This window comes from Neovison vison, chromosome 2 (assembly GCF_020171115.1).
Source record: "Neovison vison isolate M4711 chromosome 2, ASM_NN_V1, whole genome shotgun sequence".
Taxonomy (NCBI): domain Eukaryota; kingdom Metazoa; phylum Chordata; class Mammalia; order Carnivora; family Mustelidae; genus Neogale; species Neogale vison.
The window spans coordinates 42761218-42789205 of record NC_058092.1 but is presented as its reverse complement, the minus strand read 5'-3'; the positions used below and the strand labels follow the sequence as shown (position 1 = coordinate 42789205).

Here is a 27988-nt window from a genome sequence, read left to right as displayed (position 1 = left end):
TATATTAAGGCATGGGGACAGCACCTGTGGGCAGGAAGAGCTGCTGCTCCTGGGTTGTGAGGGGTGGGTAGTTATATATCAAGGGAGTGGGAAGTAAGGAAAAGGGAGGTTTCAGTAGAACTTTTGTACGCTAAAGAGGACCTACAAGATACCAGATACCAGAGTCCTTGCCATTGCCAAGGTCATTCTGCCCTTTTTAGCAAGCTATTAAGATAGCTGGGAGATTCCTAAAGAATGTCACATATGTCCCTCCCAGGAGTGGGGGTGGGAGAAGGTTGCTGGGTGTCAGCTTTTGCTTTGTCCTCAGCCAGGTGGGTAATGTTAGGGCTTCAGGAAGTTGAGGCTATAGGTTTCTGGAGATTGCTTTTTTCATTAAAGCAGTTGCAAATGGATCAAGACTGGAGTCCTGCTGACGCTCATCTCCAGCAGTTAACCATTTGTTTTTCCCCTTTCCTTTGTCCTGGGGCAGCCAGGTGTGCCTGAGGAATGTCGCACTTGTTCTAGCTGGGTGGGGGGCGGGGGGGGGTGTCACAGAGCAGCTTGTGCTTTGCCCTCAGCCTACCTTCTCCCTCATCAACTGGCAGAGAACATTTTCGATTGCACCTGTTGTGTTCTTTTTGCAGGGGTGAGAGGAGACCAAAGTGCGTTCAATGGGGTTACTCACAGGCCTCATTTACCATCAGGGCACAACCAGTTTTGTTTTCGCTTTACTTTCTCCCCAATCCCAAGCCCTCTCCCTAAATTTGTTGTGACTTGGTTTGTGTTTTAATTTACATAGTTCTAATGTACATAGATGGTGTTGTACTGTATACATCTTGTGTTTATTCCTTCGTTTTTTCCCCTGCCTGATTCAAAGGTTTTTATTTTGTTTTGTTTTGTTTGTTTGACAATGGAGAGAACTTTACTAACAGATACAGAAAAACCTCTCAAGAATGAGAGGGGTCCCCGCCAGGGTTGTCAACCAGGGCCATTAGGGTTGGTCTTTTATAGAAAGCTAACCAGGGAACTTAAATCCTCTTAACTTAACCAATCCTCTTGATTTACTCCTTTTTTAGGGGCCGGTCATTCTTTGTTGGTCACAGGTTGTTACCATAAAGACACCCACCCCCACGCCTAGGGCAGGGTGGTCCGATTTGTCCCCTTATTTCTGGTTTCCCCACACCTTCACCTTTTGGGGATTTCTGAGAGCCTGATCACTTAGCTCCCTATCTCTCCCTACATAGCTCCCCTGTCCCTTCCTCATTCCTCCCCCTGGAATAGTAACCCTAACTGCCCTTATGGAATGGGACGATGACCACTCTGGCTGCTTCCTGCTGAAATAAGGCAGTGGGGTGTATGGCAGTTAGAATCTATCCAAGGGTCCATCCAGGTGCTTATGGTATGGCTCCAGAGGGTCATGATGAGCAGCAAACAGTGCAGGGAACCCTCCCACACTGTTGGTGGGAATGCAAGCTGATTATAAGTTGTTGTTGTTGTTGTTAAGATCTTATGTATTTATTTGACAGAGCACCAGAGAGCACAAGCAGGCAGAGGGAGAAGCAGGCTCCCTGTTGAGCAGAGAGCGGGATGTGGGGCTCGATCCGAGAACCCTGAGATCGTGACCTGAGCCAAAGGCAGAGGCTTAACCCACTGAGCCACACAGGCTCTCCAGATCACTATCTCTTTGATAATCAGTGACCTGAAACAAGGACGTGTGCCTCAACTTTACAAAACAATCACTTGTCAAATTAAGGCTCACTTGCAAATGACAGAATGTTTTATCCCCAAAACACCCCCAAGGATCGGCATATTAAGCCCCTGCCCTTGCTAGAGGGCAAGTAGAAGGCAGGAGAAAGTCTGTGAGAAGGGAACTACTGAGAAAAGGTGGAGGAGGCAGGAGGAGGGGGAGGCTCACAGGAGAATCCATTCCCCTCCAGCCCATTTTAGAGTCATTTGATGTTTGCGTTAGAAGGCAGGGCTTCTGCTCCCACAGAAGCTGATGGCACCCCAGCATTCTTCACTTCTTTACCTGTTGCTCTTGAAAATACAATTAGTTGGGGCACCTGGGTGGCTCAGTCCTCAAGCATCTGCCTTTCGGCTCAGGTCGTGGTCCCAGCGTCCTGAGATCCAGTCCCACATTGGGCTTCCTGCTCAGTGGGAAGCCTGCTTCTCCCTTTCCCATTCCTCCTGCTTGTGTCCCCTCTCTGACTGTGTCTCTCTCTGTCAAATAAATAAATAAAATCTTTAAAAAAAGAAAAGAAAATGGGATTAGATTTTTAACCACTCTTGGCTCTTCTTATGGCTTGACTCAATTCCTTAGCTGGGTGCGCAGGGTTCAGCACCACCACCTCACCTTCCCATCTTCTCTCTTCGAGCCGGGGGTTCATCTTACACCGTCCCACTTCTGTTTTGTCCCCTTGAATTCTCTTTCCTCTCTGCTGATATAAGTCCTTCTGCAACTACTCCTCCCCCTCCCATTATCCCTTTACTTTACATGTATCTGGACTGGGCTCTCTCATAGACTCTGTCCAGAGCTCTGTTAGCTCTGTGGAAGTAAGGATTGCCAGCTGAGTCCGACTGTTAATATAAGGCACATTCACTTCTTCTCTGGGGCTCAGTTTCCCCTCCTATATAGTATGGGGTTGTAAAACCACTTGGTCCTTAATACCTTGCAGTGTTTTCTTTTTCCTTTTTTTTTTTTTTTTAAGATTTTATTCATTTATCAGAGAGAGAGAGAGCGAGTACAGGCAGACAGAATGGCAGGCAGAGGCAGAGGGAGAAGAAGGCTCCCCACCGAGCAAGGATCCCGGTGTGGGACCCGATCCCAGGACGCTGGGATCATGACCTGAGCCGAAGGCAGCTGCCCAACCAACTGAGCCACCCAGGCATCCCATCTTTTTCCTTTTTTAAATGATTTTATTTGGGGCGCCTGGGTGGCTCAGTGGGTCAAGCCTCTGCCTTCGGCTCAGGTCATGATCCCAGGGTCCTGGGATTGAGCCCCGCATCAGGCTCTCCGCTCAGCGGGAAGCCTGCTTTCCCCACCCTCTCTGCCTGCCTCTCTGCCTGCTTGTGATCTCTGTCAAATAAATAAAATCTTTTTTAAAAAAAAGTTCTTAAAAAAATAAATGATTTTACTTATTTGCGAGAGAGAGAACGCACACGCTCGCACACAAGCAGGGGGTAGGGGCAGAGGGAGAGGGAGAAGCAGACTCCCCACTGAGCAGGAAGCCCAACGTGGGGCTTCATCCCAGGACCCTGAGACCTGAGCAGAAGTTAGATGCTTAGCTGACTGAACCACCCTGGCACCCCTTACAGTGTGCTTTCTTTTTTTTTTTTTAAAGATTTTATTTATTTATTTGACAGAGAGAGATCACAAGTAGGCAGAGAGGCAGGCAGAGAGAGAGAGAGGGAAGCAGGCTCCCCGCTGAGCAGAGAGCCCGATGCGGGACTCGATCCCAGGACTCTGAGATCATGACCCGAGCCGAAGGCAGCGGCCCAACCCACTGAGCCACCCAGGCGCCCCCTACAGTGTGCTTTCTATTGACTCGTCCAGGGAGCAAGAATTTTCTGCCCTCTTCAAGGTCTTTCTGGCTGGACTAAGAATCAAATTGACGTGAAATAGATTAATAGGAGAAAATCAAATTTAATTCTGTATGTACAGGGAATTCATACAGACATGGAAATTCCAAAAACGGGCAAAATGAGATACATAAGTCACTCTGAACTAAGGAGAAGAGGGTAGGGGTCTGGAACTTCAGAGGGAAGGAATACACTTCACAAAAAAGATGAAAAGGAGTAAATGTTTGCTAAAAAAATGTTTGCTGGGCCACCCAGAAACAATGGGACATAGAGGACTTTGATCAAACAGGCCATAGGGTGCCTGGGTGACACAGTCGGTTAAGGGGTTAAACTTCTAAGTCTTGGTTGCGGCTCAGGCTCAGCACTCAGCGAGTATGCTTAACGTCTCTCTCTCTCCCTTTGCCCCTTACCCTCTACTTGCTCTCTTGAGTTCTCCTCTCTCTCAAATAACCTTTTTTTGAAAAGATTTTATTTATTTATTTGAGAGAGCAAGAGAGTGAGCATAAGTTGGGGGAAGGAGCAGAGAAAGAGGGAGAAGCAGACTCCCCACTGAGCAGGGACCCGGACTTTGGGCTCCATCCTAGGACCCCGGGACTATGACCTGAGCCAAAGGCAGTCGGTTTAACCGACTGAGCCATCCAGGTGCCCCTCAAGTAAATAAATCTTAAACAAGGCATCTGGGTGGCTCAGGGGGTTAAAGCCTCTGCCTTCAGCTCAGGTCATGGTCCCAAGGTCCTGGGATTGAGCCCCGCATTGGGCTCTCTGTTCTTCGGGGAGCCTGCTTCCTCCCCTCTCTCTCTGCCTGCCTCTCTGCCTACTTGCGATCTCTCTCTCTCTGTCAAATAAATAAATAAAATCTTTTAAAAATAAATAAATCTTAAACAACAATAACAAATCAAGTCTTGCTATGTTCCTCCCAGTCTACCATACATAGTTCATAGTAAAATGTAGTTATTTATGGTGATAACTCTCTTCCTGGATCAGATCCTGTATCTAAATTCTTTTGGGGCAGTTGTTGGGGAGGAGGAGGTAAAGAGCTCTTCCTGAATTTGCTGGGTTTGACTGTTTTTTAACTCAAATAATCTTCATGCCAAAGTGACCCAAAGCAGCCTGTCCTTGGTCCCTACCACTCCCCCCTATATTACCTGACCTGAGATGGAGGCCATCCAGATAGAAGTGGGCTAAGGTCAGCTGCTAAGGAAATTATTAACCAGTGGCTTGTGGGTTTGGTAAGATCGGAGATGGTGTGATACAGACCTACTGCACTGCAGAGGGCAATGCTCTCGGTATCAGAGCTCAACGAAAAGCTTCAGGACCATGGCTGAGTTCTCCCTTATTTCTCCAGGATTTGACATGTAGGAGTACAAACTGAATGAAAGCCAAAGACACCCTGTCTGGCTCCTCATAGCACCCAGCTTGAAGTTCTTTCCTTCTCTTGAATCCTGGAATTTTCCCTAGCATCTATGCCTTTTTCCTGTTACTATACCCATAAACTCTGGCTAAGCACTTATGGACATCATCTTTTTTTTTTAGATTTTATTTTTAAATACTCCATACACCCAGCATAGGGTTTGAACTTACAACCCCAAGATTAAGTAAGAGTCACATGCTCTAGCAACTGAGCTAGCTAGGTGGCCCAAGCATTATCGCCTTAAATCCTCTAACAACCTTTTTATAATTTCTTTTTATGGATCAGGAAATTGAAGGCCAGAAGAGTAAACCAACTTGCCCAAGGTCAATAGCTAAGCTGTGACTTGAGCCAAGCACCCTATTTGTCTTCTGAAGAGGAAGATAAAGATGGAGAGAAGGGATAGAGATGAAATATGGGAGACATCCAGCCAGTAAGAAAAGAGACAGAACAGGAAAGTGAAGAAGAGAAAGTTTCTATCAATCTCAAGATGTCATGACTGTGTTAGTTTTCTATTGCCACATAACAAATTACCTCAAGCTTTACAATAACTTTAAGCTTTACAATAACTCAAGCTTTAAAATAACACACATTTATTGTCTTATAGCTTCTGGAGGTCAGAAGTTCAAGCATAATTGGGGAGGGTTTTCTGCTTCAGGGATTTACTGAGTTGCAATCCCAGGAGTTGGCCAGGGCTGTGGTCTCATCATAGGCTTGACTAAGGAGAGATCTACTTCCAAGCTGCTTCTGTTGATAAAATTCACCTCCTATGGTTGTAGGACTGAAGCCCTGTTTTCTTCCTCTTGGCTTGGGGGCCATTCTCAGCTCCTGGGGGCTGCCTCTAGTTGCTTGCCACATGACCCTCTCTATAGGCCCACTAGTTTGGCTAGTGTGCCCTAGCAAGACAGAGTCTTATGTATGCATTGTAGCCTAATGATGGAACTAACACCTCATCACCAGTGCCATATAATTAAACCGCAGTCTTGGAACTGACATTTTATGATCTTAGCTGCATTCTGTTGGTTAGAAGCAATTCACAGGCCTTGCCCACACTCCAGGGAAGGAGATTATTGAGGCTATGAAGATTGGGCCCAGTCTAGGGTCTGTCTGCCATGAAGACCTTGGACTGCTATACTCACGAAGACCTTGGACTGCTATACTCCAGTGTGGTTTTTCTTTATCTACTAGAGTTTTTCTTCCTTCAAGTTGCAGCATTTTCTCTCCTGGAGCTCTAGAGCTGGAGAAGACCTTGGGCGCATCTGAGTTCTGTGGGACTTCCAGAGGCCTGCTGGGCTCAAAGAACTTTTAGAAGGTTTCCAAGGAGGCTAAGGAGGCCACCTAATCTGAAATGTTATGGTTTTCTGTCCTGAACCACAGTTCTCTAACTCCTGGCTGGAAACTCTGTCCCTTGAGAGCCCTGAAACTTTCATTGTTCCTTCCCATGTTACAGATCAACTCACACTGAGAAAGCTCATTTGCTTTCTCAAATAGATCATTTGCTATCTTAATAAATAGGGCTTGCTCCACAGACAAGGCTAAGAACCCTGGAATGAAATAATGAGAGGACTTTGAAGGCTAAAGGATAAGTAAACATGAGAGGGAAAACAGCCAAGAAGGTATGAGAGTATTTGAGCCCATGCCCAGAGCTGGTCTCTCTTCTCTACAACTGGCCCAGATTGTGGGGGTGGGTTGAGGCTAGAGTAGGAAGCAATGGCTAGATTGGGGAAGGGGGGCATCTTTTGGGTGATATTAAGGAATTTGACTTAATTTTGGTGAGAAGGGAAAGGGAGGGACGTGAGTGGATTTGGGTTAGAAAGAGGACTTGGACCCAAATGAGGGAATCACTGTGGAGTCGGGAGGAAGAGCAAGACTGAAGGCAAGAGGGCCAGTTGGACAACTCATGTAGTAGAGGAGAGAGCCCATATCAGGTTACTGGCTGCAGGGAGGGTATCAGCTGAAAGGTCTGAGATCTTTTAAGAGGTTGAATTGTTCAGGGAGACTGAGTAAATTGCATAGGTTAGGAAGAGGGAGCAGCAGGACAGCCTTCTGGGTTGACAGATCATTTGCTAACGAAGGGTACAGGAGAAAGACTGAGCCATGGGTTTACAAGCTCTTCCACTTCTGTGAAGCAGAAGGAACAAGCAGTTATTCTCTACATTTTATCATCAGGGAAACTGAAGCATGGGTGTGTGTGACTTGCCCCAAGTCCCAGTGCTCATGAAGAGTAGAGGTTGTCCAGAACCCGGGCTGCTGCCTCCATACCCCAGCCCAGGAGTGAGCAGGCCTATTGGCTCACCCAAGGCTACCCTGTCACTTGCAGGAATCACTGAGATTCTGATGAACAGACCGAGTGCCCGCAATGCTCTGGGGAACGTCTTGGTCAGCCAGGTGAGAAAGGGCAGACACCAGGGTGGGGCGGGGGTGTTGGGCTGGGGCTGGGCTGGGGGGTATCTGACAAGGTCTCCTCTGTAGCTGCTGGAAGCTCTGGCCCAGCTGCGGGAGGACCAGCAAGTACGTGTTCTGCTCTTCAGAAGTGGAGTGAAGGGTGTGTTCTGTGCAGGTGGGTTTCCTCCCCTGCCTGTACCCCTCCCTCTGGGCTCATCAGGATATCCCCAGCCTACAGGGGGTCGAGGGCTGAGGTCAGCTCTAGCATAGGACTTATTATTCCCGTTTTTCAGATGTGAACTCAAAAACTCAAGAGGTAAAATTCCTTGCCTAGTGTTACACAGCTAGTAAGAGGTAAAACAGAATTTTAACTTGGCCCCTCTGATCCCCGAATCCTTGTTCTTTCTGCTACACCATGCTTTGTTCTGACCCTTCACTGAGGAAATGAAGAAACCGAGTCCAGTGACATTCACAAGGTCTGTGGCCAAGATAGGACTCTGTGCTCCCTTGCCCATCCACAAGATCTCAGTCCCTGTCACCATAGCTCTCCACTGCCCCTTGACAGTTTGGTTCTCACAAGAGGACAAGCACCATGAACTTCGTCTCAAAGACTAGAAACATCCCATCCCACAAGAAGCAAGTGAGTGAGATATGCTGGGCTGAGCTAAGAACCCACTCTGGGGTGATTGGGGAAGGGACAACAGTGGTCAGTGGGGAGGTGGGAAGAGGCCGTGGGGCACTGTAGGAGATCTGGGTCTGTTCCTGACTTGCTCTGGAATCCTGAGATCACCCCTACCCCTCCCGGCACCTCAGTTTCTCCATCTGTCATGAGGGGTTGGAACTAATCAAAGACTTGCAAGGCTCTCAGCTCTGACTTCTTAGTCTCAGGCTTGAAGAGAATATACTCACCTCCTACTCCTACCTCCACGCCCCTGCCATCTAGCCTTAGATGACACTACTCTGACCAAGGTCCTTGCCCACCTCCATGTCACTGTATCCTGCCCTCGCTTCTCAGTTCTCATCTTACCTGACTGCTCAGTCTCCTTGGACCACACTGTCCCCTCCTGTTAAAAAATAATCAATGTCACCTGTTTCTCAATAAAACTGAAAAGAAATAATATATTTTAAATATTGTATTATACATTTAAAATTGTGGTAAATATACACATTACACAGTTTACATTTTAACCATTTTTAAGTATAAAATTAAGTAACACTGAGTATAGTGTGGTGCAGCTATCTGAGTCACAAGGCCATGCAACTATCGCCACCGTCCAGTTCAAGAAATTTTTCATCATCCCAAATTCTGAACTCATTAAGCAATTGTTCCCCATTCCTCCTTCCCCTACCAGGCCCTGATAATCTCTGTTGTACTCTCTCTCTCTATTAATTTGCCTATCCTAGTTACCTCATACAAGCAGAATCATACATTTGGTCCTTGTGTCTGGGTTCTTTTACTTAGCATAATGTCCTCAAGTTTCATCCATGGTGTAGCATGGCAGAATTTCATTCCTACTTATGGCTGAATCATATTCCATTGTATATATACTACATTGTGGTGTTTTTGTTATTTTAAGATTTTATTTATTTATTTGTCAGAGAGAGGGAGAGCACAAGCCGGGGAGAGAAGGTAGAGGGAGATGGAGAAGCAGACTCCCTGCTGAGCAAGGAGCCTGAGATGGGACTTGATCCTGGGATCCTGACTTGAGCTGAAGGCAGACACTTAAACGACTGAGCCACCCAGGTGCCCCTTGTTTATCTATCTGGATGGGCACTGGGTTGTTTATACCTTTTGGCTATTGTGAATAATGCTGCTATGGGTACTGGGAGGCAAGTCTCTGAGTCTTTGCTTTTAATTCTTTCCAGAGTGGGATTGCTGGATCATATAGTAATTCTACATCTAACTTTTTTTTTTTTTAAGATTTTTTTATTTATTCATGGACCGGGAGAGATCACAAGTAGGCAGAGAAGCAGGCAGAGAGAGAGAGAGAGAGAGGAGGAAGCAGGCTCCCCGCTGAGCAGAGAGCCCGATGCGGGACTTGAACCCAGGACACTGAGATCATGACCTGAGCTGAAGGCAGAGGCTTAACCCACTGAGCCACCCAGGTACCCTGAGCATCTGATTCTTTTTTTTTTTTTAAAGATTTTATTTATTTATTTGACAAACAGAGATCACAAGTAGGCAGAGAGGTAGGCAGAGAGAGGGAGGAGGAAGCAGGCTCCCTGCTGAGCAGAGAGCCCGATGTGGGGCTCGATCCCAGGATTCTGGGATCATGACCTGAGCCGAAGGCAGAGGCTTAAATCACTGAGCCACCCAGGTGCCTCTTTTTCACTCTCTTGATAGTGTCCTTTGAGGCACAAAAATTTTTCATTCTGATGTCCAAGGTTTTTGTTGTTGTTGTTGCACATGTCCTTTTTAGACATACAACCCCCCCTCCCCCACCTTTGCCTCCCTGGCTTCCTGGACCATGCTTTCCTGACATTTCGCCTTCTTCTCTGGCTGCTTGTCCTCAAGTCTCCTTTGCTGGATCCTCCAACAGCCTGGGATTCAGTAATGGGTCATTTCACAAAGGCTGTCCCCAACCCCTCACCATCCGCAGGTGCAGACCTGAAGGAGCGGGAGCAGATGAGTGAGGCAGAAGTGGGGATCTTTGTCCAGCGGCTCCGAGGCCTGATGAATGAGATTGGTGAGGGTCTTGGAGTGGGTTGGAGGAGGGCGTTCAGGGACTCTCCTGATCCCAGCCCTACCCCTCCTGCCATCCTCTCCCATCAAGAAAGGACAGTTTCTGTTGTAAGCTCTGTGGAAAGACAGAGGATTCTCCCAGGTGGGATGAGCACATGAAACCCTACAAGGGGGAGGGTAAAAAGGAGGTTCAGAGGGCATTTCTCCCAGAGGGACCTCTGGCTCTCAGCTTTTGTGTCCTGCTGGTTCTGACCCCTGACCCCTCTACCTTCAGGGTTCAAGTCCAGGAGTCAAATTTCACCAACCATGCTTTCAGGCTTTGACAATTACTGTTCCTTTTGCCTGGAATTTCTCTCCTGAGCCACCTGAACTTTTTACTTATCCTTTAAGACCACTGGGAAGCCTTCCCTGACCCATTCTCTAAGCTTTGTCAGAGCACTGGTCACTCTGGGTCATCATTGCCTGTTCATAGATCTGCCTTCCCCATGTCTATTCAATTCTGTGTTCCTAGCACCGAGCAGGGGGCCTGACACACAGAACAGAAAGGCTGGTGGTCTCAGGGAGGCCGACGGTAAAGAGGGCCTGAGTGGGGATCGTCTAGCCCATCTCCTCATTCCAGAACCCCAGTTGATTTCCCCAGTAAGAAAAACCTACTTCTAAGATAACTGGCTGAGGTACCAGGTAAGGTTCCAAACCTGAGACCAAAGAGGCCATAGGCCCTCCCCAGCCTTGAGTCCCTGTCCCGGTCCTTCTAGGGCCTCACAGGCTGAGCCCTTCTTCATCTCCACAGCAGCCTTCCCTGCGCCCACGATTGCAGCTATGGACGGGTTTGCCTTGGGTGGAGGCCTGGAACTTGCCCTGGCCTGTGACCTCCGAGTGGCAGGTACTGGGCAGAAGGAGGGGTGGGATAGGGTGAGAAGGGATGTGTAAGTAAAACAGATTACGTCTGGGGATGCTGCAAAGCTAGCCACTACTCTGGGCTTTCCAAACAGCAGCAAAACTAAAGGCTACGTGGGAGATCAGAGTTTGGGTGTAAGCTGGTTCCCCTCCTGGCCCAGCCCTGACTGCTGTAGTGCCTGTCACCTCTCAGCACCAGACCCCCTCATCTCTAGAATGCTTTTGCCAACCCCAGAGCAACTGGCTAGAGGACAGAAGAACAAGAGAGGGGAGACTGGGGACAAAGAGAAATTGTTCAACTTTCTAGTTCTCTGCAACCCAATTCTGTGTCATGTTTTGCACAGAGACAGTCACAGGGGCAGCTGGTCACTACTGCCTGGCTACTCACAAACATGCCTGGGCAGGAACACTGCTCTCTGGTTCCCTGGCATCAGCCAGTTCGCATTACCCGTTCAGAGCAGTTGGCCTTTGCAGACTGGAGGGAGGGGATGGAGGTAATTGATCGCCTTTAACCTGACTTAATGGTCAGGTGTACACTTCTAGGAGACAGTTAGAAAAAGTCCAAGCGCTAGGTGGTGCCACTATCTTCTCTTCCCCTCACTGCTTTCTCCTGCCACTCCAGGTAGAACATTGAGAAATATGTACCTCCAGGTACAGAGGTAGCCTGTATCTACATGATGCATTATCTGAAAGAAGGCATCAGGATACCAAGTCAGGTCATGCTCCACCTTGCTTTTCATGTGCCCATGTTTAGGGCAACTAGCTTGCAGGGTTTGGTAGATAGCAAGGAGAATGTAAAACCCCATAGAGGCAGTAGTGGCCATTCCCTGCAGCCACACTGCATAGTTCAGATGGCCTGTAAGGGAATTCAGGAGATGTGGCTTGAACACAGGGAAATTTCAGCCTGATGAAAAGCCAAGGGGAGTAACTGTGGTGGGAGCAGGAGTCACTGATGCTCTAGCCCAGGCCAGAGGCAAGGGTCCAATGAGACAGAGAATCCCTTAACCCACAAATAGGTACTGGGCACCTTCCAAGAATCCCTTCCTGTTACAAGAACCATTATTGCATTTGATCCTTAGCAGCTCTCTGATGAAGGCAGAAGAGGGGGGACTTTATTTATTTATTTATTTATTTATATCAGTGAATGAGGCTCAGGGTGAGACTTGCCTGGATGGGCACCTCCGCCCCTGGGAGAAGCAGGATGAGGGTCTGAGCCTGCTGACTTCCATGCTAGGGCTCTTCCCAAAGCAGAGTCTGTGGAGAGGTCTGCTGTGGCCACCTCATGAGGGAAGCGGTTGGCGGGTGGGGTGAGCAGAGCTTAGAGGCAGGTGTCTCTTCCTTCTGGGGACTGGCACTGCAGGAGAGTGTGCGTGCTTCACTCTGCTCTGTTTAAGCAGCTTCCTCAGCCGTCATGGGACTGATCGAGACCACCCGAGGGCTCCTCCCTGGAGCAGGTAACTAACTACTGCACCCATCTTTCTCTTACTTAATCCCCACTCTCTCTAGGTTACTTCCCTGCTTTCCTTTTTTGCATTGTGCTCTGGGCTCTGCCCTTCCATCCTAACTCAGAATCTCTCCTCCTCTGAGAAGTCCTGGTTGACTCCCAAACTGGGCTTCTCTGGGCTCCCACTTCGCATGTGGATTTACTAACCCTGTCCATCCCGGCAGGAGGGACTCAGAGGCTGCCTCGATGCCTGGGAGTGGCCCTGGCAAAGGAGCTCATCTTCACAGGCCGAAGACTGAGTGGTGCACAGGCCCAAGCCCTGGGGCTGGTGAACCACGCTGTTTCCCAGAATGAGGAGGGCAACGCCGCCTACCATCGGGCACTGGAATTGGCCCAGGAGATCTTGCCCCAGGTGTGGCTACAGCCCAGCACAGGAGGGAGGGCCTGTGTCAGGGGCAGTAGACAGGGGCTGGAGGACACTCACCTCTGGGGAGGCCAGGGCTATGTCCCAAGGGGCCACACAAGACCCACTCATCCAGACTTATATTTAAATTCAGATTACTTAAAAATAAAACATTTAGTTTCTCAGTTACACTTTCCCATTTCAGATGCTAATAGGGACATGTGGCTGTTGCCTCCTACATTGGACAGTACTGTAATAAAATGTCCCCCAAACTAAAAAAGCAACATTCTAAGCAGATAAAGAACTATCAGCTTATTTTTTCAACCATACTGCGGGGTGGAGAAATTCCTGAAATACATCATGTAAAACGTTGTGTTAGGACCCAGCATACGTGTAGCCCTACCAGCTAGCTGCCAAGTCCAGAGCCTGCAGGAGACAGGCCGGAATCTGGCTGATGGGGTGTCCAAGGACCTGGGAGCCTCTAACTGCGGGCTTCTCCTAGATAGAAAGGGATGTCCCAAGTTTCCATATGAAAGCAGCTTTAAGTGGAGCTAGGTCTTATAATTTATAATAAACACTGACTTAGCCCATATGGAGCACGTCCTACTCATCAGACATGATCCTATGTATTTTAAAACGTCTCTCAATTAGCATCCAGCTGAGCTGATTACCCTTGTATTTGTGATGTAACAGACCCAGAAAGATTAAGTGACTTGCTCAATCAATGTCACAAAAAAGTGATTGCAATACTAGAAAAAAAGACAATACTGGTATTTGGGCTTTTATTTTGCATGATACAAAATATAATATAAAAACTGGTATTCTAAAGAGTGCAGAATATTAACCTCAAACTAAATGTCAGATCCATTTCCAACAGAAAGAATTTGCAAACATGTTACAAAACAAAGATACGTTTATAAAACTGTTAGCCACATATTAAAAACAGATTAAAGTATTTTAGTTAATCACATAAAAAGGTATTTTATTTAAGAAAGGAATCTTTCTGTCTCCCTTAAATTTAAATAATCCTTCTTATCCCCCAAAGAAGACTTTGGGGTCTTCTTTGACAGTAAGGATTGTAACTTTTAAAAATTAATAGTGAGTTTGGTCTAAAAGAAAGCATTTGTTTTGTCTTTCTCTTTTCTTCATCACATACAAACGGAATCTGATGCTGTTACCTAGACCATTTTAATCTGCCAGGTTTCTACTACACCTGAGCAAAAAGTCTTTAAACCAACATAAAACTCTGAGTGCCTCAAGGAAGTGTGTGGCTGACTTCCCTTCCCACACTAGGGAAGGGGGAGGAGGCAGACACTAGCAAGACTTGTGGACTATAGGGTTTGTCTTTTTGCATAAATTGAATGCAAGAGGATTCAGATTTCTGAATATACTGAAACAATGGTATTCTACTAATATAATTACTAGTATTTCAGTACTTAAAAGTAGCTTTATATACCAAGACACTAGCTTACCAAAAATTAGTTGTAAATTCACTAATCCCAATCCTTAACTTCTAGCCGAGTTACTGGGTGCTGAGAATGAGAGGGTTCCTGGATGGGGTGAGTGTTGGGGATAGTGTGGTAGTTGGCTGTTCTCTAGAGGATAAACCACCAAGACTAGGGAGTCAACGGTAGATACATCCACACATTCAGGAAAAAAAATGTATGTTTTCAGCATATACACATGGACCTTATCTATATAGTTTTTACTTTTCTTTGGTGAGAAATCAGTTTATTAGTTAGTTATCTTTGCTGACAAGCAAAACAAACAGAAGAGTAAAGGCATAAGGTAAAAATAAAAAAATAGGGTGGAGCACCTGGGTGGCTCAGTGGATTAAGTGGCTGCCTTCGGCTCAGGTCATGATCCCAGGGTTATGGGATTGAGTCCCACACTGCCCTCCCTGCTCCACAGGGAGTATGCTTCTCCCTCTGCCCTCTGCCCTCTGCCACACCCACCCCAAGCACTCATGATCACTCTTTCTCAAATAAATAAAATCTTTAAAAAAAAAAAAAAGAAAAAAGTAGGGTGACCCAGGTGATCCTGTCATCCCAAGGCTGTCCCAGTTAAAAGTGAAAGTCCCACATCCCCATAACTACTGGCAGACCAGGTTAGGTGGTCACCAAAACAGCTTTCAACTCCCCAGTTTCTCTCCCCAGAGATGACTACTGGCTTCTGTTTTGTTTTTATTTTTAATTTATTGGGTTTTTTTTTTTTTTTTTTTTGAGATGGCCACTCTTAACTTACACACTCTTCCAGAAATTTTCATTGTATATATAAGAATATATATTATGCACATATACTCACATATTTAAGTAACTCTGAACTCCTTTTAAGATGGTTTGGGGGGACAAAGAACACACCTTTAGAGGCTAATCCAGTTCTAAGAGACATTAAAAATATGAAATTAAAGTATGCATAGTAAGGATTCAAACAGTACGGAAAAGTATAAAACAAAAAGTGAAGTTCTCCACTCTCCTGACTCTTCTCCCCAAAGGAGTTATCATGCCAACATTTTTTACACAAACAGGATAATGATACATATACTTAGTATGCATCTTGATTTTTTTTTTCACCCAATATTTTGGAGAGTTTCCCAATTCAGCACATACTTACCGACCTCATTCTTTGAAATGCACACTTTTTCATTCACAGTATAGATGTGCCATCAGTATGTAACCAGTACTCTAATAATGAACATTTACATTGCTTTGTGTTACCATAAAATAGCTGGAGTATATAACTGAACATCTTCACATACTTACAGTCCATCTGTAAGGTAGATTCCTACATGGAATTGCAACATGAGAGTACATACATCCATCTAATAACATCTGCCAGTTCTTACCAAGTTGCCTTCAGAAGCACTGTACCAATTTACTCTATTAATAACGTATGCAAATACCTATTTCCTGAATCTCAGCAAGTAACAGCATTTTACGATTTACCTACACTTAGGCTTAGGTGAAAAGGGACACCTCGTGGTTTTGAACTGCATTTCTTTAAGAGTAAAACTGAGTAATCCTTGTGTTTATATTCCTTTTCTGTGAATTATCCTTGTGAATATTTGTTAAAAAATTATGCCAGGTCTTTGTAAATCAAGCACATTTGCTGGTCACAAGTATCACAAATACATCTTCTGTTTTTGACTTCTGTCTTATTTACGGTATTTTTCCCAATATGAGGTCATTCATATTTATTTATTATTTTATTATTTATTATTCACATTCAAATTTTTTCATTTGTGGCTTCTCTGTTAACAGACTTTAAAAATCTTTTTCTGATAAAGTTGTACTTACAAAAACCTCAAATAACACAATACAAGCAATAGAGGAAGTAAATGCAGTCTTGGCCTGGAAGTGAGGCTGGGGATGGAGGGCCAAGCCTGGAGAGGCACAAGTTGGTTAGAAGCAAGAGCAATGAGGCAAAGGTGGCCACTCTGATGTGCTTGCTTCCAAGTGGCTGTGTAAAATGCCCCCTTGGGATCTCAATCCAGGCTGGTCCGACTCCACAAAGCCCAAGATCCTCATCTTGACCTTTAGTTTACTCTGCTGGTATGAAACCTTCTTGCAGAGGAGGCTTGCATCTGCCAAGATGAGAGGGGTAGGGGAATGGAGCAACAGTGGGAAAGGTGACTGGAAATCAAATCCAAGCTTCACCACTCTTTGGACAAACATGGCCAAGTGTTTCACCTTCCTGAGCCTCAATTAAAGATGGCACCATCCTTGAAGGGTGGTAGCACCATTAGACAAGTCTGTAGGTAGGAAAACATTTTGTTAAGTAGTAGCGTGTTATACACACTGGTGGGATGGATTAAATGACAAGAATTTGAGATAGTCAGAATTGGGAGGCTCAGGGATCAGTTAGGCTTCCTTCATTATAGATAAGAATATCAATATGGTGGCTAACTGAACATTAAAAGAAAAAGAATATCAACTGAGTAGTAGTAAGTACTAACACCAACAAAATGTAACAGTCAGTAGAAGAGCTGAAAAGTGACTCAGACTGATCTCCCTGTTGATGACTCTCCCCACCATGAAGCTATGTCCCTCTCTTCGAAACCCCTCTTCCCCAACTGTTAACACCAATTCCCTCAACCTAGCCTTTTCTCTTTTCTTTTCCCTAGGCACCCATTGCTGTGCGGCTGGGCAAAGTAGCCATTGATAGAGGAATGGAGGTAAGTAGGTTCTGGGTCAGGATTTGGGTTCACTAAAGTCAGTGGGGTGGCTGGGAGACAATGCTTTCATGCCAGTGCAGACTAAGAACACAGCTGGAAAAGACTCAGAATCTGGACTCTTCTAAGAGACATTGAGTCTGACCTCTCCCTCTGCCTCAGTTTACCCACCCATGAAATGTAAAGTTCGGCCAGGTGACATTCTGAATTACATTTTATATTCATCTCTCTCCATTAGATAGAAGGTCATTGAGGTCCAGAAAGGGTAAAAGACCTGTCTAGGGTCACAGAGCAAGTGAATAAATAGAATACAGCTCTTGTGTGGCTCCTAGGCCATGTTCTTGGGTTTGTGCTGGTGGTAAGGTGGCCTCATGGATAGGACTCAGGGTAGTGTCTTAGACGCAAGCTAATTCATCCTTAAACAACTTACTCGTCAACTCACTTATTACACACTGAATCTAGACCTGAGCTGAGAACTGGGACAAAGAGATCAGTTAAATATGGAACTGTCTCCAAGGTGGGAAGAGAGGACAGATACACACAGAATCACTAATGCAAGGTAAAGGATACCAAGCAGAGTTGCCTGGGTGGCTGCATCAATAAGGCATGCAACTCTTGGGGTGCCTGGGTGGCTCAGTGGGTTAAAGCCTCTCTGCCTTCAGCTCGGGTCATGATCCCAGAGTCCTCAGCTCAAGCCCAGCATCGGGCTCTCTGCTCGGCAGGGAGCCTGCTTCCGCCTCTCTCTCTCTCTCTGCCTGCCTCTCTGCCTATTTGTGATCTCTATCTGTCAAATAAATAAATAAAATCTTAAAAAAAAAAAGGTAAGATCTTGGGGTCAAGCCCCACATGGTTGAAGAGGTTACTTAAAAGAAGGGTGGTATCAAGCAGACACCCTGAAGGGGTGAGAGCTGTGATATTATTGATGTGGCTAGTGGCTACTACTGGGTATTGTTGGGTTAAAGAGGTTTTGTAGATGTGGGCCTTGGGAAGGATGAGGGTTCAAGAAAAAGAGAAAGGCACGAGCAAAAGCACAGAGGTATATAAGTAAGCGACCTGACTGAACAGAAGTGAGGAATGAGTCAAACTACACAGCACAGAGATTGGCGCAAAGGCTCTAGCCTGGCCTGGGTTCAAAGACCTGCTTTTCTATATACTGTTGTGACCTTTACTTTCTTTCTTTTTTTTTTTTTTCTTTTTAAAGATCTCATTTATTTGAAAGAGTAAGAGAGAGCATGAGAGGGGAGGTCAGAGGGAGAAGCAGGCTCCCCATGGGGCCTGGGAGCCTGATGTGGGACTTGATCCCGGGACTCCCAGATCATGACCCGAGCTGAAGGCAGCCGCCTAACCAACTGAGCCACCTAGGTGCCCCTGACCTTTACTTTCTATGCATGATTTCTCAGCTGTATAGTAGCAATAACAGTGGAATTTATACACATATGGTGATTCTCATAGAACAGTGCTTTTAAGTGGTAGTAACAGTAAGCATCAGGCAATAGACTCTGGAAAGTTGTCAGAGCCTAGGATGTTATTCCCCAGGGCAAGGAAAGCCTGTGAAATTTCCTTCCCAGGAGGGACAGGAGGGACAGGAGGAACAGGAGGGACAGGAGGCAGGGTACACAGCCAGATGTGAAGACGTAACTCTGGTTGTTGCAAACACAGCTCACACTTACCCTTCTCCTTAGCTCTCCAGGCCAAGTGCCATCCTCCCCAGCCCTTTGTCCCAAAGTTGTTTTATCTCTGTTACAAATGGTATTCCCTCTCCAGGTAGGAAATTCCTGATCATAATCATCTCTGTTCACAGGGACTAGCCTACAATAAGCTCAATAATACTTCGCTGGAGGAATCCATGAACAGTAGGGAATTGGGGTGCAGGCAGTAGGATAGTTGGCACTAAGGTCAGGCTGATCTAGGCACCACTTCTTTCTCACAGGTGGATATCGCATCAGGGATGGCCATTGAAGGCATATGCTATGCCCAGGTACGTAACTGCTGCCAGTCCGCACACACTTCCAAGCCGAGGCCAGGCCAGAGTGGGGAGCCTTGTACAATATGTGACCAATTTAATGGTTCCTCCCAACTTGAAAAGTTAGACTCTGGACCACTGCCTCTTACAATCAGCCTGGGACAGTCCTAGGGAAACCACACTGCTTCTCTCTAGGACTGTTTCCTAGGCCATCCAATATACTCTGCCCCCAGAATCACAGAGCACACAGGCAGGTACCTGACAAACCACCACTTCCACTCTCTGTACCAGTGGTTGCTGCAGAGGCTAGGCTGGAGTCAGGATGTCAAGGCCTTGGTTATAACCTGCAGGCTGTGTGTGTTCAGTGGGGGTGAGGGAGGAAGGGGTGGTGGGGGTGGTGGTGACCTGCGGCTTACTTAGCCTTGGATTCCTGGGTGAGTCAAAAATACAATCTCCAGGTTAACAAATATCCAGAATGCTTTTAAACAAAAAGTCCTGGAACTTGCAGAACTCAAAGCTAGATTTCTTACTGAAAAACTTAACTGTTTTTCTCTGCTAAATAGCTGCATGTCAGATGGCTGCAGGCGATCGGAGCTCTCTAGAGGCATGTAAGCAGTGAGCAAGAGACTAATGGGATAGGCCACAGATGCTAGAGATGTAGCCTACATTCCCTAGGAGACCAAGGAGCCACTGAGGCATTACCTCAGAGGACAATTTTCATTGTCCAAGAGACAATGGAAAGAATTGGGACTCTGACCTTGTCATGGGGTAGACGAGTTTAAGCAAGTCTTTACTGGCCTCTCTGTTCCTGCAGCACCACCCAAAATTAATACTCTGTCTTGTTTCAGAACATCCCCACCCAGGACCGCCTGGAGGGCATGGCAGCGTTCAGGGAGAAGCGGCCCCCCAGATTTGTTGGCAAGTGACTCCCATTTAACTATAAATATGGGAGATGCCTGCCTTCCAGGGCAGGATCCAGAAGGAAAATTTGCAGGGTGACTGTTCATCATTTCACCTCTCGGGGCTTCAGTCTCCTCACAAGGACAAGGATAGATATAAAACAACTGGAATGGTGTTTCATACCAAGGTACTGCCCATGCTACCTACAGCTGCCTTCATAATTCCTCATCCTGACTAGATAATTGCTGGGGTCAAGTTGGCTTTGGAGCCTATCTTTCCCGCTCTATGAAAATGGCAAATTAAGGATTAAAACAGACCACTCGGGGCCTTTTTCTTGTTGGCTTTCAGGCCTGACCTCTGGCTCTCAGTTATTAGGTGCTCACCAGAGATGGCAAAAGGTTCTAAGAAGCCTCCAAGTTTCTTCCTCTGTACAATAGAGATCCTACACAAACCCTGGCAGTAGCCGAACAGGCGTCAGGAATCAAACTGCCATTCATTAAGTGCCTCAGCTGCCTTATCTGCAAAATAAAAATGCTGTGAGGAGGAAAGAAAGAAGAAAGGAAAGAAAGGAAGGGAGGGAGGGAGGGAAGGGGAAAGAAAAGAAAAAAGAGTGCTTGTGAAAGAAAGTGAACTGTGCCTCATGTTCAATAAACGGAGTTATTATTAATGTACAGTGTTCTTATGAGAACCAAATGAAATTATCACTGGGAAAACCTTTTGTGAACTATACAGAGTGCCAGGCAGTCTTTGATGGCTGTGGTACATAGCCTTCAGGAGCACTGAAAAGCAAGCAGTTAAGTCTGAGGGAGAGAGTAGAGGGTCAGGAAATGGGCAGGTAACAGTGGAGTGAAGCATGAAGGTTCAATAGGCATTGTGGAAAGGAGTGGAAGGCTGAGGGGGAACAGCAAGAGTGAAGGTGAGTGGGAGGTTAACACACTTAGAAATGATTGAGGCTAATAAACACATGCACACTAGCTAGCCTTCCTGTTGTACCAAGGTAGGAGAAGAGAAGGCTACATCTTAAGCTTTGGCCTTACGGTCATTTTTTAATTCATCTGAGCTTCCCCAGCCTAGGCCTGGCCTAGAGACACTAAGCCAAGGGCACAGATATATACCAGTTAACATTGTTATTATGCTGCTAAATACAAGTGTGCCCAACCCTGTGTTCCTGGAATAAGAGTAACACAGAAGAGCCCAGGTCATAAAATCAGAACGAACTATATTAGCTGGAACTATGTCCTGGGTGTAACCACTCTGGAAAGTAACCACCTCACTGAACATCGTTTTTCTCATCTGTTAAATGGGGAGAATACAATTTATCTATCCCAGAGGATTGCTGTGAGTGAAATAAAACTTGGAGGGATGCCAAAACAGGCACTAATTCCTACATCATCCTCACATTAGCAAGAGCTAGTAACAGAATGTTCTAAAGTACTAGAACCTAGTTCAGGAAATGAAGACAGCCTTTTGGAATTAAGCAGAACAGAGAGTAAGAGAAAATACAATGCAGTGTCAGAACTGTGGGAAGAAACAGGATGCTGGTGAGCAAGAATTTGGAATATGATTCAGAATAAGGATAAGCCTCATTTGATCCCAAAAGATGGTATACAGTACTCCAGTTAAGAGTCCAGTCAGCTAAAAGCACAAATACCTAGTATGAAAATATGCTACTTTTCATAAAGAAATTTACTTTTGTTTTTTGGACAGATGAATGGTAAGACCCATTTCATTAGCTGTCAGTAATAAGGAAGGAATTCATACTCTGTTCCACAGAGGTTTGCAGAGGACAAAAATAGAAGCTTCTGGTAGTGTGCACTGCAGCTGAGGTTGGTTCTTAAAAGCCCCTATTTTGGGGCGCCTGGGTGGCTCAGTGGGTTAAGCTGCTGCCTTCGGCTCGGGTCATGATCTCAGGGTTCTGGGATCGAGCCCCGCATCGGGCTCTCTGCTCAGCAGGAAGCCTGCTTCCCTTCCTCTCTCTCTGCCTGCCTCTCTGTCTATTGTGATCTCTCTCTCTGTCAAATAAATAAATAAAATCTTTAAAAAAAAAAAAATAAAAAAAATAAAAGCCCCTATTTTTCTTGCTTCCATGCTAGGCAAGAGCACTCTTAAAATCTATAGCAAAGTATTTTTTTTGGCTTCCTCTTGAATTGGTCACAGTCCCACAAAATCAAAACTTGACAGGATCAAGATTTACAGTCCCCATACAGTCTTCACCTAAACACTCTACTAGAACTCCCAAGTTCTACTCTATTCCACCACCACACCCACTTACACAGAATGTAACGTTCACTCAATCGAATGTGTAAAGTTGGAGAAAGAAAGGCCAGAGGCAGAATATCCAAAATTGGTTAAAAAAAAAAAAATTTTTTTTTTCTTCCCTCTACCCCCATAAGTGGAAGATACTTTGGTATTTATTTTATTTTATTATTATTTTTTTAATTTGACAGAGAGAGAGACATCGAAGGGAGGGAACATAAGCAAGGGGAGAGGGAGAGGGAGAAGCAGGCTTCTTGCAGAGCAGAGAGCCCGATGCGGGGCTTGATCCCAGGACCTTGGGATCATGACCTGAGCCAAAGGCAAATGCTTAGCAACTGAGTCACACCCAGGCACCCTGGGTATTTATTAAAAAAAAAAAAAAAAAAATTCCCCCCGCTCCTTGTTCCTCCCCTCCAATGGAAATTCTGCCTCCAGTAAGCATGTATTCACTTTTTTACATACTTCTTTTCTCTTAGCCTCACATAAGTAGGAATAGTAACTCAAGATACTCTTTTAAACATGAAATTTAACATAAAGACTAAGGTCTCCCCATAGGTCTTTCTTTTCCCCTTCCTCTGACAAATTATCAGATTTAAGAAACTGGCCAGGGTTAGGAAAAGTAACTGGCAGTGCTGTTGCAACACAAGCTCACAGATCTTCCCAGAGTCCAAGACTTGACTTTTCAAAACTACTGAAGGGGTGTTCGCAGAATGATTCCAACTTGATTTGGGATTGCGGCTGTCATTCAAATCCAACCTTTCTGTAGTCTACAGAAAATCAACAATCTACTATTTTTTAAGTCCACAGGATATGTGGTTGAGGCAGCCAACCCACAAACTCCAATGACAACTGATTCCAATATACAATTGCTGGCAAGGCAGAAGTCCTGACAATGAGAACAGAGAGCCCCTCTGAAGCCCCACAGGTTAAGAAGGGCATTCAACACAGAGGGGGTCTCTGATAGTTCATGAAATGCATTCTGAAGTCATCTAGAATGGAGGTTGCAATCTGCTGTGTTTGGGGGTCTGCCTCACTGTGCTCCTGGATGTCACACAAAAGCTGCAATCCTTCTTCTTCAACTAACATTTTGCAGTATTTGCTGGCTGAAAGAAAATCAAACAAAGAAACTTGGTGGGCAAAATGGCATTTTAAATATTCCCAAGTCACCACATTCACCTTTTTGAAAAAGGGGTACCAAGGATTAAGCCCCCAACATAAGAATTAACAGATAAAATCAGTCAATTCAAAAGGAATATGTCAAAACTTAAATAATGCTTGACTTGTGTAGTGCAGTAACAAATGATTATTTTAGTATGTTTACTTTCAGATGACTCTAAGCTTCAAAATCTCTAATCCTAGCTAAAAGAATAAGAACTTCATTTATTACATGTATTATAAACATGTCAAGTTCAGACATTATGTCTAGCTAGATAACTTGAAAACACTAGATGCTGGATAAAATGTAACAGAAAATTTAAATGCATATTCATGTGTACAAAGTAAAGGATTTGTTCAGGAGCCAGATACAAAGAGCAGAGAACACCTAAGCTCATGTAACTACTAGAGTTATTCTGGGTAAGCCTCACTGGATTCTCAAAATCCAAGAATTTATGTCTTAATATACGAAGTTAGAAGCAGTATGTATATAATAAAATATATTTCAGTGCTTAAAGCTGGTCCCTCAAAGGACTATACAGGAGGAGGGATAAGATAATGAAACATCTTTTAAGGTTGGTCTGGGCTCTAGGTGGGTATACAGGAGTGGGCTGAACAAGTCTTTCCCAAGAATTCATAAACCATAGTACTGAGTTGGTATAGGATTTGAATTTATACTACACCTAAATGTTCTGGGAACCCTTGAGCTGAGAAGTAAACATAAAAATTAGTCCAATCCCAGAGAAACCTCTAGAGCACCTGACAGAAGCAAATACAAAACTGCTGAAGGCATATGTCTATGATACAGCCCAAAAAGGATTCTCTTAATCAGTCCAAAAGCCAGTTACACACAGAGAGAGATAATGATCAAAAAACACCGCAATTACCAAGAGTGTAGCACAAAGAAACAAAAACATGGAAACTGTTCTTTTAAATATTTAAAAAAATATATTTATTTTGGGGGCAGCCCTCAGAATACTTTTTTTACAATTTAAAGAGAAATGTTAAGACAGGCTCCTTAAAACCATTTTTCTTGGTCAGTTCTTTCCTGTTTATTCTGCCAGGTTAACTTTAGAGTAATTTTCAGATCCCTCATATCACACTTGAATTGTAGTATATCCATAAATTGAAAAGACTGGACATCTCTCTCTTAATAAATATTTCCATCTAGGAATACAGTATGCATCATAATTACTTCAGGTTTTTCAATTATTTCTCAATTTTCTGCATATAGGTCTCATATTGGTTAAAGTTGTCTTTGGTATTTTATACTTTTGTTGGTAGCTAATCTTTTAATTAATTCTAAAAGTTATCTCTTGAGTTTTTTAGTATAAAAATAAAGCCTATATTGCTTTTATAATAAAAACAAAAATTTTTTACAATAATCCTTAGCAGAAAATGTACCCCCCAATGCTCAAAACAGCCAAACATGGAAAAACATTTAATCTGACTGGGAAACAGCTCCTGACTCCTGGCCCCCCAGGCTCCTACAAACCATTACAAAGAGGCAGATGTATGTATTACTATAGGAAAAGCATTATTCATGATAAACTGTTGAGTGGAAAGAGGAAGCTATAGGACAGCATGCACAGAATGAGCCAATTTTGTTTAAAAACATTCATATTTACATACAGTATATTTTAACAACAGCATGTGCACAGGAAAAGTATTTGTAAGGACAGTTATAGTTATCAAATTACTAACTGTATTTGCCTATGGGAAATAGGAGTGGGAGCCAACTTTCACTTTCTATACAGCTTGATATCTACCCCCAAATATATAATTCTATAGCACTTTAAATGTTTATTTAAATTTAGTTTAGTTAACATACATGTATTAGTTTCAGAGGTAGAATTCAGTGATTCATCACTTGCATACAATACCCAGTGCTCATTACTTCAAGTGCCCTCTTTTTTTTTTTTAAAAGATTTATTTATCTGACACACAGAGAGAAATTACAATAATCCTTAGCAGAAAATGTAAGCCCCCATCTATCTACAAGTAGGTAGATAGGCAGGCAGAGAGAAAGGGGGAAGCAGGCTCCCTGGTGAACAGAGAGCCTGATGTGGGGCTGGATCCCAGGACCCTGAGATCATGACCTGAGCCTAAGGCAGAGGCCTAACCCACTGAGCCATCCAGACGCCCTCAAGTGCCCTCTTTAATGCCCATTCCCCCAATTCTGTAGAATTTCTAAAACAGAAACATTTTCCAATTTCTTTTTTAAAAGAATTAAATTCAGGGGGCACCTGGGTGGTTCAGTTGGTTAAACTATGACTCTTGATTTCAGCTCAGGCCATGATCTCAGGGTCATGAGGTAAGAGTCCTGCATCGGGCTCCATGCTCAATGGGGAGTCTGCTTGATATTCTCGCCTCCTGCCCCTCCCCTTTCTCACACCCTCTAAGATAAATAAATAAAATCTTAAAAAAAAAAAAAAATGGAAGAGTTAAATTCAGTACACAGCTTAACACATTTCCAAAATTCTATCTTGAACTTAGTCTTTATACAGAAAAATAGCTGGAAAACTACTGTTTTGAATACATACGGTTTTTACTGCAGACATGATACATTGCCCATAGTGCCCAGAGCTGAACTGCTGGTTGAGAGAAGTTGCCAAGGAGTGGGAAAAATGCCTTGAAGGATCTAAAAAGGCACAAAGAAGTTCATTCAGAACTCAGGCTAGTGTTGGAAGTAGAATAATTATTTTCAACCTTTTCCACATAGGGTCATGTCCTCACTGAGACAGATTTATTGTTGAGCATATGTCAGAACCTAACGTTTAAGAAACTTCATTTGTGTTAGGCACTCTTTACATTTAACATCTCATTTCATCCTCAATCTTGCATACTATCAGATAGCCTCATTTTACAGATGAGGAAAACCGAGTCTCAGAGATCTTCTAAGTGATTTTCCCAAAATCAAAGAAAGAGGATTTGAACAAAAGGTTATTTGACTATAATAATTTTATCATTGTACCACGGCCTCTACATAGTAAAATGAGGGCAAGGTTTAAGAGAAATACTATACCATCACGAGATTACCTGTAAGTCACCAATGCTGTCATCTTACAACTTGAACTTGGCCAATTCTGGATGGTAGCATACTACACAAAAAGAGAAACCAAGATTCTAGTATTTTATTCCATAATTTTAAAAAAGTCATAATAGGCTTTTCATGTTATTTATAATTACATATATATTAAAAAACAAATTTTCAAAATATGGGAATGATCACCCAAATTAAGGTATCCCTACCTGCCAAAATATCAATTAGATAAACATCATATATGTAAAATATGAACAAAGTCATGTGGAAAATAGTGCAGTAAAATGGGGCTTCTGTACAAAGATGCAGGATTGAGCATGCATTCATTCCTCCCCTAAATCCCATGAACAGAATTAGTATAAACAGTAAAAAAGATAAAAGAAGGCAAACACACAAGAACAAAGCAGAAGGAAAATGGTAATTAATTTAATAGATCTAGCACTGGAGAATGTTAAACAATGAACCAATTTGAACAGAACCCCCAAGAGACTTAAAAATTTGGCACACCAGATACTTCAGGAAGTAAGATCAGAGGCAGGATTGAATACAGGAGGAATGGCTGACAGTACTGAAGAATCAAGACTCCCAGGTCTTCTCTACTATCCCTAACAAAAATTTCTGGACTGGGCAACCTTGTGAACAACTGCGGGTTGGGAATACCATGATTACAGTAGGAGATGAAGTGAAAATCTAAATGATAAATGCTGAGAGTCCTCTGTCCTCAGCTCTCATCTTCTAATGGGCTTTCAGACCGTTGGAACCAAGCTTGTAATTTTCAGTTAGAAGAACAGAAGGTTCTTCCTCAGGTAAATTCCAACCAGTTCAGGACAAAAGATCTAGTAACAGTGACAATGACTAATCAAGACCATTCTAAGTAAAACACATAGTTGACAAATTCTACCCATCTACACTCAGCTTCCAAACAGCTCCACTCCTAGATATGACTGGACAGCTGAAGATCACCATATACTTTAAGAAAATCTGTAAAATAAAGGAACATAATAGGGAAAAAAAAGCAACGTGCAGGAAACAGAGACCTTGAAGGAAGAGAAAAACTTAAAAACAAAAACAAAACTTCAAATTAATATCAAACATGGAAAAAGAGTACAATATTGTATTTAAAAAGCACTCAAAGAACAAAAAAAGAGTTCTTGGAAATTAAAAACAGAAATACGTAAATACAAAATAATTATGTAAGTACACACAATAAATATTGTATTAAAATACAAAAGATTTTTTTATAAAGATTTTTATTTATTTATTTGACAGACAGAAATCACAAGTAGGCAGAGAGAGAGAGGAGGAAGCAGGCTCCCTGCTGAGCAGAGAGCCTGATGCTGGTCTCGATCCCAGGACCCTGAGATCATGACCTGAGCCGAAGGCAGAGGCTTTAACCCACTGAGCCACCCATGCACCCAAAGATTTTTTTTTTAAGATTTTTATTTATTTGACAGAGAGAGATCACAAGTAGGCAGAGAGGCAGGCAGAGAGAGAGGAGGAAGCAGGCTTCCTGCTGAGCAGAGAACCCGATGTGGGGCTCGATCCCAGAACCCTGGCATCATGACCTGAGCCGAAGGCAGAGGCTTTAATCCACTGAACCCACTGAGCCACCCAGGTGCCCCAAAATATAAAAGATTTTTTTTTAAAAGGACAAAAAGGAGAATAGGTAAGAAAAAAATGAGTCCATGAAGGCTGACATTCCAGGAAAAAAAAAATAAAAAG

At 44.1% G+C, this 27988-nt stretch overlaps 2 protein-coding genes across 8 annotated transcripts in view; one reads left to right on the top strand and one right to left on the bottom strand.

The window, feature by feature from the left end:
* The window catches only part of ECHDC2 (enoyl-CoA hydratase domain containing 2), a 32226-nt gene extending 11747 nt beyond the window's left edge, over positions 1-20479 (top strand). For 2 of the 4 annotated variants that reach the window (XM_044238256.1, XM_044238253.1), the window contains 9 exons: positions 7287-7354; positions 7439-7526; positions 9952-10038; positions 10825-10917; positions 12326-12385; positions 12600-12787; positions 16902-16952; positions 18880-18927; positions 19761-20479. In XM_044238256.1, coding sequence (XP_044094191.1) covers positions 7304-7354; positions 7439-7526; positions 9952-10038; positions 10825-10917; positions 12326-12385; positions 12600-12787; positions 16902-16952; positions 18880-18927; positions 19761-19838 — 744 coding nt within the window. In that variant the 5' untranslated portion in view covers positions 7287-7303 and the 3' untranslated portion in view covers positions 19839-20479. The remainder of the gene's footprint in view (positions 1-7286; positions 7355-7438; positions 7527-9951; positions 10039-10824; positions 10918-12325; positions 12386-12599; positions 12788-16901; positions 16953-18879; positions 18928-19760) is intronic. The other 2 variants (XM_044238255.1, XM_044238254.1) reach the window with 2 other exon arrangements.
* Positions 20480-22441: 1962 nt separating this feature from the next.
* Positions 22442-27988, bottom strand: part of ZYG11A (zyg-11 family member A, cell cycle regulator) — a 63504-nt gene continuing 57957 nt past the window's right edge. For 3 of the 4 annotated variants that reach the window (XM_044238249.1, XM_044238248.1, XM_044238251.1), the window contains exons 10-12: positions 26263-26324; positions 25767-25864; positions 22442-23171 (exon numbers count right to left, since the gene is read on the bottom strand). In XM_044238249.1, coding sequence (XP_044094184.1) covers positions 23008-23171; positions 25767-25864; positions 26263-26324 — 324 coding nt within the window. In that variant the 3' untranslated portion in view covers positions 22442-23007. The remainder of the gene's footprint in view (positions 23172-25766; positions 25865-26262; positions 26325-27988) is intronic. The other variant, XM_044238247.1, reaches the window with a different exon arrangement.